We start from the raw sequence: 16,070 nt of genomic DNA, 5'->3' as shown, positions 1-16,070 counted from the left end.
TCTTCCCCCCCGCATTAATCCTTCATTTTCATGCCATAAAGGGGAAGTGTTACCACTAAATTTCCCAATTTGTCTTCAAGAAGGCCCCACTGGTGTCTTTCAACTGCGTAATTACACAGAAGTGTTAAACCACTTCTCTAATCTGTGTGTAGAGACACTTAATTGCTTCAGTTTACTTGGAAGTAGAAGTTCTTCCTCTGGAAGAATACTTAGGGTTGATAAATACCTTATGTGGGAATTGGTTCTGGGCAAGAGCAACGTTGTGACCTCACAGGCACTGGGAAGATGCTGCTTGGGCACAGACTCTCCAGACAGTCCTCACCAGGAGCTTTAGGATGTCTCCCAGGTATGGACTGTGCCCAACACCCTTGTTGGGAAGAAGACCAAGTAAGTGGTTGTGGCTTGAGGTTTAATTAACTGTGTCCAGCTCTGGGGCATCAACACAAGAGGGACGTGGAGCTGCTGGAGCAAGGCCAGAGCGGGCCCCGGAGCTGCTGCGAGGGCTGGAGCAGCTCTGCTCTGGAGCCAGGCTGAGAGAGCTGGGCTGGGGCAGCTGGAGAAGAGAAGGCTCCTGAAGGGGACACCTTAGAGCAGCTCCAGTGCCTAAAGGGGCTGCAGGAGACCTGGAGAGGGGCTTTGGACAAGGGATGGAGGGACAGGACAAGGGGAATGGCTTGAACCTGCCAGAGGGGAGACTGAGATGAGATATTACTAAAAACTAAAATGACTGAAACTAACTACAGTTTTAACGACAGACAAAACCTAATTTCACTTTATTCATTGTTCTTTCTTCTGGTCAAACCCTTTAGGCTTAGCACCTTGTTGCTCAGGCTGCTGTCAGTGAGGAGTGAGCTTAAGGAACTTCATCCTTTCCCTGGCTGCTTGTTCTCCTCTCACGAGTGTGTGTCCCAGTTGTTTGTGGCTGTGCCATAAAACAGATCACTGGAATAATATAGATTAAAAATAGCTGTGAACGAACAAGGGAACAGCCTGGGGGGAGCTGAGCGGTGCTTCTGTGAACCCCAAGGGGAAGGAAAAAGCTTGGGTCTCGCTTGTCCATGAGCTAAAACCAGCAAAAAGGCAACATTCCCCCAGCCATGGAGAGGAGGAAGTGAATTTTGCTGCTTCTGCTGGAATTCCAGGTTTTATCTGTCTCAGAAAGACCCTGGAGACACTTCACTGTGTCTGGAGACAATGAAGCAATGATGGCCTTGGAGACAAAAGGGAATGTTGCTTGTGGAGGGGCAGTTAGCTGAGTATTCAGAAATAGTGTCTGCCAAGTTTGGCTTAATTTGAATGACACAGAGTGGTAGAACTGAATTTCTTTAGAAGAATTGGGGTAATTTTAAGTTTCAGGTAATAAAACCTGCAGCAAGTGCCTCAAGTGCAGATTGATGTCCCTTGTCTTTTGATCCCCCTCATTCCACTTGCAGAGCACAAACTGCAAATGCAGGAAGTTTGGGAAGCAGTTTGATGTGAGAGCTCCCCATTTCCATCGGTGCTGGGCCTCTGCAGTTCACATCTTTTACCCAGTTGGTTGTTTGTCCTGAGCTTTGCTCCAGGAAATACCTTTCCATGGAGTTAACTGGCAGCTCTGCAGGGTGCACCACTTCTTTGGTAGCTCCTGATAGCCAGGATCTCTTCTTCAGTGTTGACATGAGCTCCCTTGTGCTCTTTCAAAGGAAATGCAACCTAATAACCCCCCACTTTTGGTTTCTACAGTTAGCTGATGCCTGTGTGCAGCTATTTCCAGGTGCTTTGGGAAGGTGTACAGAACCCAAACACAGCCAGAGTGTGGTGTGAGCCTTGCTTGGGAGAGGTCTGGTCTGCATCCAACTCCAGACCAGCCTTGCAACTGCACTTAAAGACTCCAAATTATCTTGGGGGGGGCGGGGGATTATGTGCATATATGTTGATGTGCTTAATGGGAACATTCTCCTGTTCTGAGGTGTGGGCTTTTGAGGTATGTATTCTCTGTGCTTTCCACCATTTCCTTTCAACTGGGAATGACTCTTCCAATGCCTTCCTCCAGAGCATGAGCCTGAGCTTTACCTTTCTCCCCCAAGGAGAAGTGGTTCTAACCGCTTATGTTCTTTGCAGACCAGTTTGACTTGGCATTTAGAAGTTCGGAACTAACATGTAGAAGCAATGAGGATTTCCCTCTGGCCAAAGGGATTCAGTTGGAAGTAGAGAAATCATTCCCAACGCATTCCCTAGTAGCAGGGTTTCAGGAGAAGGTTTAAGCCATAAGAAATCATTCTGGTGATGTGGAGTCACTGAACGTAGGGCTTCGTTTTGCTGTTGAGCTTGGGTTGCATGTTGCTACCTGTGGCTCTTTCAGGTGAAGAACTTTATTTGTCAAATGTGATCTCTGATAGTCTGAGTCTCTCAGAGTGAAAACAGGGAGTAAGTAGTGAGTTGGAGCAGTGGCCTTAGAGTAAAGTACTAGATGCAGAGTCAAGTTGGGAGTCTTGGACTCCTTAAAGCAAATGATATGCTGGGCTTATTCCTGTAAGGAGTTGCACATTGAAAGAATGAGTGGAGGTGGTATATCCCCTCTCCAGAAAACATATGGCAACACTTGGGAATGTTTAACTAGAACAACACATTTTGAAGGAGGGAGGGAGAGAGCACGATGATGGCTTTAACGTGTGTCCCATGCGATTTACCAGCACTCCTGAAGGTTGGTTTGGGGTTTTCTCTTTAATCTTAATTTTTTTCCTCTTCTCTCTTGCTGGGACTGACAGAGTGAAGCTCAGTTGTGAATTTCTTCTGCTGAGTGGTGAAATCCTGTTGAATCTTCAAACTGGCGATGTCAAGAGTGCCGAGTCCTCCCCCTCCGGCAGAAATGTCGAGTGGACCTGTAGCAGAAAGCTGGTGCTACACTCAGGTAAGTCCCCAATTTGCCGAGATGTTCTTGACACGATTAGAACCCTGGGGTTAACAAACTATTCAAAACCAGTTTTGAATCTGGCAGTGTTCAAAGCCAGCTTGGACGGGGCTTGGAGCAACCTGCTCTAGCTGAAGATGTCCCTACTCATTGCAGGGGGGTTGGACTAGATGAGCTTTGAAGGTCTTTTCCAACCCAGACTATTCTATGATTCCATGATTTTCCAAAGCAACAGCGGAGTGTTGTCCTCTGTACTTGGCAAGGAGAACTTTGGGGAAGGCAGTTGAGAGGTTGGAGTGGTCCAGCTGCCTCTGTTGGCTTGTGCTTGGGGTTGTTTGTTATGCAGATAACTCAGTAAAACTTCCAGGTTTTCAGTTTTTGCCTTTAAGATGGACAGGGTGAATGAGCGTGACCCTAAACCACCTCTTCTCTGTTTTAAGATCAAGGTAGTGAAGTTTTCCTACATGTGGACCATAAACAACTTTAGCTTCTGCCGAGAAGAAATGGGTGAGGTCATCAAAAGCTCAACGTTTTCATCTGGAGCCAATGACAAACTGAAATGGTAAGGAATACAGCAGAGAGGTTCACCCTGTTGTACAACTGTGTGAAAGAATTTGGGGTTCTAGAACAGAGAAAAATCTATAAAATATATCTAGAAATACAGAAGAAAGTATTTGTACTGCACAAATGGGCTCTTGCTTCCTTGAATGTACGACGTGTGCACAGAGGAGCTGCTGTTGCTTCAGCATAGTATTTGGACACACAAAACAACTGCTGTTTGCAGTGTTTGCTGATGGAAACCATCAGCTTTAATGGAAACCCATAGCTGGAAGGGAGACTACATCCTGCCTTGAAGCTGAGATGTGCTGTGGAGGATTAGCAGTGTCTTAATTTGGGTGTTTTTTTGGACTGAGTTCTTACAGAGCAATGAGAGTCCACAGCCTGTGTGCTCAAGCTCTATTTCAGCCTCCCACTTTCAGTGCCTAATACTCCATGTTGTTAAAAAGGTAATTTTTGCCTGCACTCTAAATCCTGCAATAGAAGACTGTTGCTACTGCATTACCTTTCTGTTCATGGCAGCTTTTTGGGGATTTGGAGACTTAACGTAGAGGTGATGGAAGTAACAATGTTCTGTAACTCCTTCTACACAGGAGTTTCTGCTTCTTAAAGCTGACATTTTTTGCCCTTTCCTATGAAACTTTCCCTGCCTTCCTTGAGTTCTCCTTGAGTAACTCAGAGTGGTCAGAATGTGCATCAACTGTGGGTCGTGGCTGACCCAGTAGATCCATGGGCACCCGGTTCCCTGTTTTACCCTTTGTTGATATTAAATGTGTTAACATTTACCTTTAAACCTCCTTAGGATAGATTGCAGCAAATCAGCCACTAAATCATTTAGTGTGTCTGTGATACAGTTTGTGTTCCCTTCCTTTGGGTGGCAGCCCTGTGCTTTCCTTGGGCTGCTCTTTGCTGTTACATTACTTTACCTTTACAACCTTGGCAGGGCAGATCTCACTCGATGTCTTCCTGCTTTTTTTGCCAGTGTGTCTTCGAGTTGTTGGTCATTTGACCTAGATCTTGCTTTTGGTACGATTCTGTGGCAAGTTTCAGGTCATGGAAGTGCTCATGGGTTAAGCCTCTTCCTGCGCTTACTACGTTGTCTTCACACAGGAGTAGTTGTCTCTTTTTTGCCCTAGTATGATGGTGTTTGTGAAACTACCAACCTTCCAGAACCCCAGTTTTCCTTTCAGTTGCTTCCTGTGGAATTTTTACCAATAATTTCTCTGAATTTGTTGCACTTCTCAAATCCGCTGCTTCCATATGACAATTTCTTTCACTTTCCTTTTGGGCAAATTGACATCCAGGGTTCTATTTAGTAATTTAAACTGTTTAAACCCCTTCCTCTTTCCCCCTGTGTTTTGTTGCTTTGCCCATAATTAATGCCAGTATATTATTATCTGTCTTGGAGATGTAGCATGAGTCTGAGTGCAACGTGCAGTTCCACTCTTATTTACCCATCTGTTATTTCAGTGTGGCTGTTAAACAGAACTGATTTACTGTACATTTGATGGTGGAAACTCTACAGTGCCCTTTCTTTGAAGGCTGTGAATGACCTGCCAGCGCCTGGCCCTGACATCTCATTCAGATCCCTGCTTTTACAGGTGTTTACGTGTGAACCCCAAAGGCTTGGATGAAGAAAGTAAAGATTATCTATCCCTCTATCTGCTGCTGGTGAGCTGTCCAAAAAGTGAAGTTCGAGCCAAGTTCAAATTCTCCATCCTGAATGCTAAAGGAGAAGAGACAAAAGCAATGGGTGGGTAAAAACTCTTTGTCTGGTCTGCTGGGGTCAGGTTGTCGTTTGCTGTTTGATGAAGTGAGTCTCAGCTGGTGTCTGAAGCACCATCTCTCTCTTTCAGAGAGCCAACGAGCCTATCGATTTGTACAAGGCAAGGACTGGGGATTCAAAAAATTCATTAGAAGAGACTTTCTTTTGGATGAGGCCAATGGACTTCTTCCAGATGACAAACTCACTCTCTTCTGTGAGGTAAGTCTTCCTGTGCCGCGGAAAGAACAGCACTTCCATTAGCTGGAGGTAGATGTGACCTGATTTATTCATCATTGCTTTTACAGAGGCAGAGGTGTCAGGAGAAATCCTGCCTGGTTTTTATGGCACTTAGGTTTTATTTGGGCACGTGTGTGGCTGGTGGCTGCTTCTGGGTGTGATTCATTGTGGTTCGCTCCCATGCATTTGTGTGTTACTTTAGATTTGTCTTTTTTACCTGGGACGATGATAGGAATGGAACATCTTTGATTATCATTTCACTTGTGGTTTAGTGTTGTCGTCCATCTGTTTGTACTCTTTAAGTTGAAACTCACTTGGGATAATAACCAACACTAGCTCTGTGGTGGCAACTGGCCTGCCTGTTACTTGCCTGCTGCATAAAGAAAGAGTTCTCTTTCTCTTCCTAAGTGGGTCCATACAGCCAGCAACAAGACAAACAGAAGAAGAAGGAATTTTGTAGGAACCACAATTTTCTCTTCATTGTGTTTGTATTTGTCTCTCAACTGCTTACGAAATGATGATTTCAATAGTACTAATTTCAGACAAAGATGCAGTTATTTCTACAACTGGATATTTAAGTTTCAAATGAGCAAATTGAAACTCTCCAGGGCCTTCAGAGCTTCTGCTGCCTTCACTTCTATTGTCTTCTTAACTGCAGAATACCTCCTGTAGCTGTGATTTTTGCCAGAAGACAGGTAGAACAAGTTGTTCTCTCTTTGGATCTCCTGCAGTGGTGTTTTTTGTGGGAGTCTTTTCTTTTGCTGTGTGTTCTTTCAGGAGTGAAGGAAATGCTTCAGAGCTGTTCAACAGTTGGGGTTTTTTGGAGGTTTTTTCTGGCTTGGGTTTGCTGTTTGGGTTTTCTTTCCAGTTTTGCTTGGCCATCATAAGCATTCACATGTTTAAATTCTCCTAAAGGATCAGTAGCATAAATAATTACTGTCACGGAGGGAGCCCTTTCTTTAACACTTGATCCTGCCCCTCTGCTCTGCTCTCATAAGACTCCGCTTGCAGCACTGTGTGCAGGGCTGGTGTCCTCAATGTAAGGACATGGAGCTGTTGGAGCAAGTGCAGAGGAGGCCACAAGGATGAGCAGGGGCTGGAGCAGCTCCTGGCTGGAGACAGGCTGAGAACATTGGGGCTGGAGAAGAGAAGCTGCTGGAGAGCTCAGAGCAGCTTCAGGTTCTGAAGGGGGCTACAAGGATGCTGGATTTCCCCCACCAATGGCAGTTTAATGGTGCTCTGAAGTATCCAGCTGGAGGCTTCAGGTTGATCCAAGCACCTGGGATCCACCCAGAGCCTGGAAATCCCATTTTGGTGTTAGGAGGTGACTAAGAGTTCTCCCATCCCTGGCAGTGTTCAAGGCCTGGTTGGACACAGGGGCTTGGAGCAACCTGCTCCAGTGGAAGGTGTCCCTGCCCGGGGCAGGGGTTGGAGCTGGATGATCTTAATGTCCTTTCCAACCCAAACCATTCTATGAATATTGGAGAAGGGCAGTGTCTTGGCGGACACCTCTGCGGGTCTGGCAGTTGCTCTTTCCTCCATGATGAAAGAGACAGAAAACTGACAATTGTGGAGTGAAACTCCAAAATGAAAGTCTGAGAAGGGAATTTGCAAGGTGCAGTGTAGCTAAACCTGAGCTCCACCAGTAGTCTTGGCAACTGGTACTAATTCAAGTCACTTCACTCTTTACTGAATTACTCCTTTAAAAGCTTCAGCTTGGTGGTTTTGTTTGTTCTGGATGAAGAGAGAACTTGCTGCTGCCTTCACCTGGCCTTGATATCTTCTGTTTTCTCTTTCAGTTTGTTCTCCACTCGAGCATGTAAGAAAGCTGAAGTTTAGTGATGTGAGAGGGAAGGTTTTGCTGTCTGGAAACAGTTTGGCAACAGCTTTCACCAGCTTCCTTTGGGGGTTTTATTCTCCCCACTCTTTCTTTCTGGTTTTTTCCCTTCTCCTTCCTGAGCTTACAAGTCTCTTAGCATGTAAACCAGTGTGCCATATGCTCTCCTAATGCTTCCCTGCTGGCCACAGGTGCCAGGTGATGCTGCTCACATCTGTACTTTCAGCAAGCATGTTCTGCATGTAGAAACTCTCCAAGGAGTCAGCAATACTTGATGTTTGTTAGGTGGGGATATGTTGGGAGTTTTCTGGAGACCAGAAGGTTGTCTCTGCTGCACCTTCTCATTGCATTATTGAAGGGAAAAGGTTTTTTCCTCTCTGCTCATGTCTGGTGCTGAACACAGATGATGTCTTGCTGCAAATGCCGTTAGGGCAGAGAGTGATATTTCTTGTCAAGTGTTTCACATCTGACCTCACTTAGTTGCCAGTTGGGGGATTTCTCAACTGCTGTTTTGCAGGTGGGGTTGATTGTTCATATCCCAACTGCATCGCTCTTTGCTCTTCCAATTCTCTTCTGACATCATAGGGAAATAGCTTTCTGGTAAAGCTCCACAAAGAATGGTGTTCCCAAAGTCACAGTAACAGCTCTCTTCTGAGCTCAGCAGCATTGCTGCCCTTGCTAAGGTGTTGAAAACACCTTGAGCAAAACCTTCCCTGTTTTGACCTCTAAGGCTGATCACCACTTGGAATCTCAACTCCTTATGTAAAAGGCCATGTAATAGATTTTCATGCCAGTAATTGACTTTCTGTCATCTATGAAGAGGGATTATTTGTTGATTTGAGACACAGGTAGCACGTGGTTTTTTGGCTGGTCTGTAATCAGTGTTGGATTCCAGCAAGGGAGCTACAGCTTGGAATTCCTTTGAATGAATCTGACCAGTTTTCAGCCATCACTGGGTCCATATTGCTGGTCTGGATGGCACAGGGTAAAACCATGATGTAGCTGTCAAATTCATGATGAAGAATATTAGTTTCCTCATATTTGGCAGGGGGTTGGAACGAGATGATCTTTCAGGTCCCTTCCAACCACAGTCAGGTTCTATGGTTCAGCTCTGGCTAATCATTAGTGTCCTTTGGCAAACAGCATCTGATACGTGTTTGGGTTTGGGTGTTCAACCGTGGCTGCCATCAGAAACCCACTGGAGGTTTGTAGCTTCCCTGCCAGTCACCTTCTTCCTTTCCTCTTTGTTAGAGCAGGGTGGTGGTAGTCACTCTGATCTCTCCTAACTGGAGTCTGCTGTAGAAGGTTCTGATTTACCCTGTGATTAACCATACTGGTTAGTGCTGAACTGGCTTTTAGTGGTTCCCTTTGGTAGGTTATTCACCAGCCAGCATGGATGGTCCCTGCCTAACCCTGTGTGCTTTAGAGCAGGTGATAAGGAATCTGCCTTCCCCAGAGCTTCCAGATTACTTGACACAAAGCTGCTTTTTTTAAAGCTTACTGTTTCTTTTAAAGTGCATTTTATAATGTGATGGAAGTGTTGAACTTTAAGCAATTTAGAACCAGGGGCAGCAAGAGGGGTCAGGCACTGCCCTGCTGCATACATGTGTGGATGCAGTGCTTGCTTATAGGAAGCTCTGTGTATGCTTCAGTTTCATCTGTCCTGCTGTCTGTATTGCATTATTGATTGGGGAGGGTTTAAAAGTGTTGATAGAAGGAAAAAACTAGGTCAGGTATGATGTCTATAGAAGCAGAAAACTAAGGTTCCACTTCCTTAGGAAACCATCTAACAAAGTTACAATGAAATCACATAGAAGTGCTGGTAGTTTGGGGTTGAGAAGACCTTCTGCTGGTGTGATTTAGGACTGGAGATGGACACTGAAAGAGCAGAGAACAGACTTTAGGCAGGGTAAAAAGGATGCCTTTAAAAACAGAGACGTTTTTAATCACACAGTGATCCTGCTTGAGAGATGTGGGTTTGGCTTTGCCTTTCCCTTCACCTGCCCTGGAAACAAAAGCTTCCTGCAGGGAGATGGGTTTTTACAGCGTGTGTGTTTGACTTTTAGGGGTGGTTTGCTTCCTTTTCCCCTCCAGGTGAGCGTGGTACAGGACTCTGTCAACATCTCTGGCCAGAACACCATGAACATGGTGAAGGTGCCCGAGTGCCGCTTGGCAGATGAGCTGGGAGGACTGTGGGAGAACTCGCGCTTCACCGACTGCTGCCTGTGCGTGGCAGGCCAGGAGTTCCAGGCTCACAAAGCCATACTAGCAGGTGGGTATGGAACTGGATGGGTCTTTGTGGGCTAGGAGACAACAACCTGATGGCAAATGGTTGTTTCTGAGTTGCTTCACCTTTAAAGGAGGCTTCTGCAGCTCTTTGAACTCCAGAGCTGTAGTACAAGGCAGTACCCTAAATCCTCCCGCACCCGGTTTGAAGCTGCATCAGCCACATTACTTGATGTCAAACCCTGAACTTCTCTACCAGTTGTATTAACTGGGGTTTCTTTTCCTCACTTCTGTAGCACGTTCCCCGGTCTTCAGTGCCATGTTTGAACATGAGATGGAAGAGAGTAAAAAGGTAAGTTGCTGACGGAGGGGGAACTTCTTTGCCCAGACGAATAGCTCTCTAGTCAGCTGTTAGCATCACTGGTCATGTCTAACTTAGCTAATGTTTGTGACTTGTCACCTTTTAGCTGGATTGCTGACATTAGGTGCAGGTCTGCTTCAGCCATCCTCAAGGGAAGAAGAACGGGATCAGGAGGCAGTTGTTACCTTTGTTATGCATAAAGAGTCTCGGGTGGGATAGGGAGAAGGAGAGAATGTGAAATACAACTTATGAGGTTTCCTTACTCCATCCACATGGGGTTTTTTCCTTCTTTTTCTGCAATTAGGCCACATTCTCAATAGTTTGGGCATTTCTGAACACTGAAAGAGCTTGGGTGGAAGGAAGCCTTTTGCTTCGTGTCAGGATCTTAATAAGCTCCCTTTTTGTGCTACAGAATCGTGTTGAGATCAATGATGTGGAGCCTGAAGTTTTTAAGGAAATGATGTGCTTTATTTACACGGGGAAGGCACCAAATCTGGACAAAATGGCTGATGACTTGCTGGCAGCTGCTGACAAGGTACAGTTGGGATCTAGGAGTGTTCAGAGAACCAGGAATGACACGTGCCTTGCTTTACACAGTGCTCCTTGGAGATAGCTGCAGGGTGTGGCTTATAGGTAAACCTGGAGGTAGTATCAGGCTGTGTATATAAGTTATCTATAGCTGTATAGATACATAACATACAGCAATCAGGAATTTCTGTCTCTGTTTCTCCTTTTTGAGCATTTTCCTCCTTTTTGAGCATTTTCTTGGCATTCCAGAGCATGTCTGTATTCGGCATGATCTAACATAAGAGCTGGGGATGAGAAGAAAATGGCACCATGAACCTGGTGATATCTTTTTAGTGTGATTATTACACTGCCAGGCAGCCACTGCCTCCTTCCCGTTGCAGCCCCAAGGACAGAAGAGAGTGCTCTGCTGACCAGTGAGCTGCTTTAACCCCTGGAAACCCCTAACACATAACCAAAACTATCTTTCCTTTTTCTTTTTTTCTCTTAAAAGTGAGCTTAGTGCTGGTGAAAGAGGCCAGTTTGACAGCACTGGAGACTAAAGCCCTGACTTTATCCATGGAACAGGTTCAAGCACGGGTAGCAGCAGTGCAAGATCCTCCACACTGCCCTGCCAATGTGCCTCAACTCTGAGCTGGAGGGACCACCTCTAGGGGTGAGACCGTAGTTCAGTCTCCATGCTCCTTCAGTGCTTGGATTCTCTTGTGGGTGCCAGTTAGGGTGGTGGATTTGAAGATGTGGATGCACGTAACCTTGTTCCACACAGCCACCACATGGCCATCAACTTCCCTGTCACTGCGGACCTGGGCTCCATCAAAAATGCTGATTTGAGAGGTGAAATGCTCCATATGCCAGGATTAGGCCACTGCAACTGGAGTGAAAGTGGGGAATAATGCAAGGAGATTCTCTGCTCGATTATAATCATTGCCACATATTTTATTCAGTATTTAAAGAGCACTGATTGAGAGCTCACATACCGTCTTTAACTGAGACAAGTGGAAGTAAGAAGCAGATCATTAAAGACAGAGTAGGCTTTAACTTTCAGTTCCTTGGCTTTTAATGTAGGGTTGGTTGTTTTTTTTCTCCCCTCTTAAACTCATTGGGTGTCTTTTAAAAGCAGAAATAAAACATCTTTCAGGAAAGCACTTAAACCATCTCCTATTTGCTCAAGAGACTGAAACAGCTTCTTCTGAGTTCCTCCTGTCTCTTGGGGAAAAGGTCTAATTAGACCAAAACCAAAACAAGGCCCATCTCCTCAGCCCAGGAGATACTATTTCAGCCTCTTGGGTAAGTACACTATTAGGTAGGGTGTTCTTTTAAAGTGTAATTAAGAAAGGGGGGAATCTGGGTACCTGAGAGACCAGAATGGCAGCTGTTGCCCAACTGTGTAATTAGAAGCTGAGCTATTTGTAGTGAAAATCGACATAAAAGTTGTACATGTGTGGAGGAGAATATTCAGTTGACAAAAGGAATGCTTTTACCTTTGTTTGCTGCTGGTTTAAGCTACTGACAGACAATAATATGAACTCATGGCTTGCCCCTCATTTGAAACTGATTTAGTTATTGATATAGATGGAGTAAGTAAATTTGATTTGCCTTCTGGGATGTTCTGGGGCAGGGGGGAGATAAAACTGTCCTGGTTATGAGTTCCATGCCTCAACTGAAGCAGTTGTTTTCATGGAGTCTTAAGTGGAAAGACTGTTCTTAGCATCTAAAATTAGGCATCTAAATTTAATCCGGATGGGGTGAGAATCTCAATCAGAATATAAAATCCATTTCTAGTAATGGTGTTTATCAGATGGCAGCGCTCCCAGCATCAGGCAGATGAGCTTGGTACCAGCTCTCTGGTCAGGTTGACAGAGCAGTCCTTGCAAATCCAGGATCTCTTCCATCTGTGGCCTCACATCCTGAAGAACGTCACCTCAGAGTTGTCCAGAAAAGCCTCATGAACACTATGAAGGATGCTCTCAAATGCACTTCTCTGTCACATAAATGAATCTGAAAGAGTTTTCTTTATGATACAGAAATGTCACTCCATTTGAAATCATAACCTGAAGTCTTAACCGTGTTTAATCTTTAGGACATTTTATGTAGTGCTAATGTCATTATTCATCTAAGAACTGCTTTAGAATTGACTACTCTTCTAGTGCCTGTGGAATGTAATCATGGGATCTAGAATATTCAGAATTACTCAGAAATACTCTTGTTTCTTTCATCCAGAGAGCTGCAGACCCCAGAATCAGCTCACACATGCCAAGAGTTTCACAAGTATCTTGCGCTTCCCAGCTATGATATTCTACAAGACTGAGGTTTGGGGCTTGGGTTTAATGTCTTGATAACACGTGGCTTAGCAGCTTTCTAAGTATTGACCTTTTTGAAGGCTGCCCAAGACCACTGTGTTGCTTTGGAAACTCTTGGCATGTCTTAATACTAACTGAAGTGCTGCAGCAAGTGGAGTGTGGAATTTATTAGTCAGCATTCTTCTTCTAAGCATCTCCTTTGAATTTCCCAAACCACTGACATGGCCCAACCTTTTGGATCTAAAAAGTCTTGAGGCAAATGCACAATTGAAGGGTAGAAACTCTTAGACTGAGAATGTGAAGTTAGAAAAGAGCTTTTGCCAGGGCATTAGAGACAGGCTGTGATTATTTTGCTTCCAACTGGACAACCACAAGAAATCAGGGGCATTTGTTTAACACTGGAGTATTAAACTAGTAGCACGTGCTGGAGCAAGGCTGATCTTAATGTGCAGGTCATTAATGGCAAAGAAATTGAGTGAAAACTGCCTGAACATCCCTGGAACACCTATGGAGCATTCACTGTGAGATAGGTCTTCCCACTGAACCTGAGTAATCCTGTCATGCTGTAGTAGAGTGAGAGTAAAGATTCGCCTTTAGCATTCTGTGCCTTGAAGTAACTGAGTATTACAGGAGACCTGAAACTCTCATTTCAAAGCATGAACACAGCACCACTAAGCCTGTAACAGAAGGAGGCCAGGCTGAGTTATGGTGGGTATGTTTCCTCTCCATTGCTTTCGTCGGGGTGGGCACTTTCTGCTCTTTATCTTTTTCTTGTTGCTGGTCACCATGTCTTTGAGTAGAGCTCAGATGTATATAGCAAAGCACATTGCTCTGGTCAGTGTAATAGAGTAGTTTGTTACTGAAGGGTGAAGGAGCACGAGTAAAGCTTCACATCAGGCCTGATTAGATGTGTTCTCCTTTGTAACTGTACCTTGCCTTGTATATTGCAGTATGCTCTAGAACGTCTGAAGGTGATGTGTGAGGACGCCTTGTGCAGTAACCTGTCTGTGGAGAATGCAGCTGAGATCCTCATTCTAGCTGACCTACATAGTGCTGATCAACTGAAAACTCAAGCTGTGGACTTCATTAACTAGTGAGTTTACTTGTGGTCCAGGATGCAATAAATCTGGAGGAAAGTGGTGTTTATTAGCAATAGGGGTCACAACCTGGGAACTGTCACATGCAGGGGAGCTTCTCCTCTCTTATTTCTCTTTTATAGTTCCCCATTGTGGTCCTGCATTTATCTGGCATCTCAGAAGTGGCATTGCCCTAAAGGCAAATTAGTCTTGTCCTGCTGGGACTGTTCAGAGTGTGCAGCAGGACTGTCTCTGTGAGCTATTATGGATCTCTTCCTAAGATCACAAGCACTTTCAGATAGTAGAATATCAGGTAGTTCCTGATGTTGAGGGACTACTTGCAGCTCATAACAGAAAGACCCTTTTCAGTAGGTGTAGAATGACTACCAACTGCTTTGATGTCTGGAAACGGGTTTTAATCTCATTTGTCAGTTCATGCAGTTTTTCTCAGTGCTGTCAATTGCTTTAAAATACTTCTGTGCTGAGTTGTCAGGGTGGATGAGCATTGTGTTCCTGCTGTCCTCCACTGGAATCATGGATGTTTGAGCTTTTCAAGGCCTGTCCAGCATAGAGCTGTGCCAGCAGAGCCAAAGCTTGCAGTCTTCCACAAAAGATACCTAACACACATGCAGGGTGACCCTAAACCAGCACCCTAAAAGCGTGAGGTTTCTCAGGCATGCGGAAAGAATCTCTTTAGTGACTCCTTTTTCTCCCCAGGTGATAACTTAGATTTCTTCTCTCTTCTTTCTAGTCATGCTTCTGACGTCATGGAGACATCAGGCTGGAAGTCTATGGTAGTGTCACATCCCCATTTGGTGGCTGAGGCATATCGCTCTCTGGCCTCTGCACAGTGTCCCTTTCTGGGACCCCCCCGTAAGCGACTGAAGCAATCCTAAAGTCGTCCTTGTTGCACCACCCCATGTTTTTCTGGAAGCAGCATCATCTGTTGTTGCTGCTGTAACCTTGACCACCAGGTAGACAGCGAAATCTGTGGAGCTTTTACTCTGTTGTTGGGGGGAAGAGACTGCTTCGTGACACCCAGACTTTTTAAAACAGCACCAAGTAACTTGGGGAGAGGGGGGAGGGTGGGCCTGGGGCTCTGGGGCTGTTCAACCTAACGAATCCCTGTCGCTGCATCGTCTGTGTGTTCCCTTCGACTTGGCTGAGTCAATTAAGTCCAGGGTTCGGTTTAGGCACCAACCCAAGTCGGAATAACCCAGCAGAGGTCCTGGGCAAAACAACGTCTCTGCGTCTGGCAGCACAGAACAAATCGTCAGATGCCTGGAGCAAGAGGACATTTTAGCTTTGGAGAGCATTGGAGGGTTAAAAAGAATTCCCAGGGAGGTTCTGGAAAGGAAAGACCTGATGGGAGCTCCAGTAGTATTTATATCAAAACAAAACAAAGAGAATTTAAGTCCTTCCAGCTGAGCTAAAAACTGGACATTTGTGTAACTCCTTATTGCCATCCAGCAACAAGAAGATCAGTTTCTCTGTTAGTAGCACTTGTATGTTAATTGCAAAAAACAAAACCCAAGAAACATTCCCCCCCTTTTATAAAATGACAGGTTGAAGTGAAGGGGACAGTGAAGGGCTGTGTGTTCTGGAGGGGGTGAGAGCCTGAAGGCAGCCTTTGAGCAAGGCTTGGTTTGAAAGGACTATAGAAACTCCTGGATGTGGAGCGTGCTGTCTGACGAGAACAACGGTTCCTGGTTTTAGATATTGTGGGAAATGGTTTTGGCATTTTTTCCTGCTTTATTTCCCTCCCTCCCCTCCCTCCCCCCCCCTTTTTTTTTTCTACAAAAAAGGAGCAAAAAAAACCCAGAAAAAAAGATAAATTTTATTGTTGATGAACGCTGCGTCGAGAGTCCCTGTCCTGAGTTGCTACATGATTCTTAACAACTGTTTGTACCTGACTTGCTGACTGTATAGGAGCCAGTCCTGTTCCTTTCTATTAGTCACTCTTCTTACAGGGAAGAACTTTCAAAATAGCTGGTAACTTTTTTGTTGGTTTTTGGTTTTTTTTTTTTTCTTTTGGAAAATATAAATAATGACTATTTTGTACTGTGTGGTACCTCTGGTCTCTTTATTCCTTCCCGCTTGAAAGCCAGCTCCCAAAAGGTTCCGGTTCAGCCTGCTACCATGAACTGATAGTGCCACGCTGCTCCTGAAACTCAGGTGGGATTTAGGAAGGAATGTTGCACACAGAATTGCAATCCAGACCTAGTTCTCGTGACAGGTACTGCCCATACACTAGGGAGTGTTGGTTTTCATAGTAGCTGTGTGAAGCTGTATCAA

The 16,070-nt window shown here is 45.0% G+C and overlaps 1 protein-coding gene across 2 annotated transcripts; it reads left to right on the top strand.

Annotated features, from left to right (window-relative positions):
- Positions 1-2,812: 2,812 nt before the first annotated feature.
- SPOP (speckle-type POZ protein) lies at positions 2,813-15,216 on the top strand. Of its 2 annotated transcripts, none has more exons than XM_010022892.1 (9): positions 2,813-2,890; positions 3,331-3,452; positions 5,050-5,201; positions 5,305-5,432; positions 9,382-9,559; positions 9,810-9,865; positions 10,287-10,409; positions 13,650-13,792; positions 14,527-15,216. In XM_010022892.1, the coding sequence occupies exons 1-9, from the start codon at positions 2,813-2,815 to the stop codon at positions 14,669-14,671; spliced, it is 1,125 nt and encodes a 374-aa protein (XP_010021194.1). In that variant the 3' UTR covers positions 14,672-15,216. The 2 variants fall into 2 exon arrangements, with proteins under 2 accessions (XP_010021194.1, XP_010021193.1); XM_010022891.1 differs by having other exon boundaries at positions 14,473-14,671.
- Positions 15,217-16,070: the final 854 nt, after the last annotated feature.

Source organism: Nestor notabilis, unplaced genomic scaffold, assembly GCF_000696875.1.
Source record: "Nestor notabilis isolate BGI_N333 unplaced genomic scaffold, ASM69687v1 scaffold22779, whole genome shotgun sequence".
Lineage (NCBI taxonomy): Eukaryota > Metazoa > Chordata > Aves > Psittaciformes > Psittacidae > Nestor > Nestor notabilis.
Note: the sequence above shows the minus strand (reverse complement) of the source record. Positions and strands in the feature narration are given on the sequence as shown.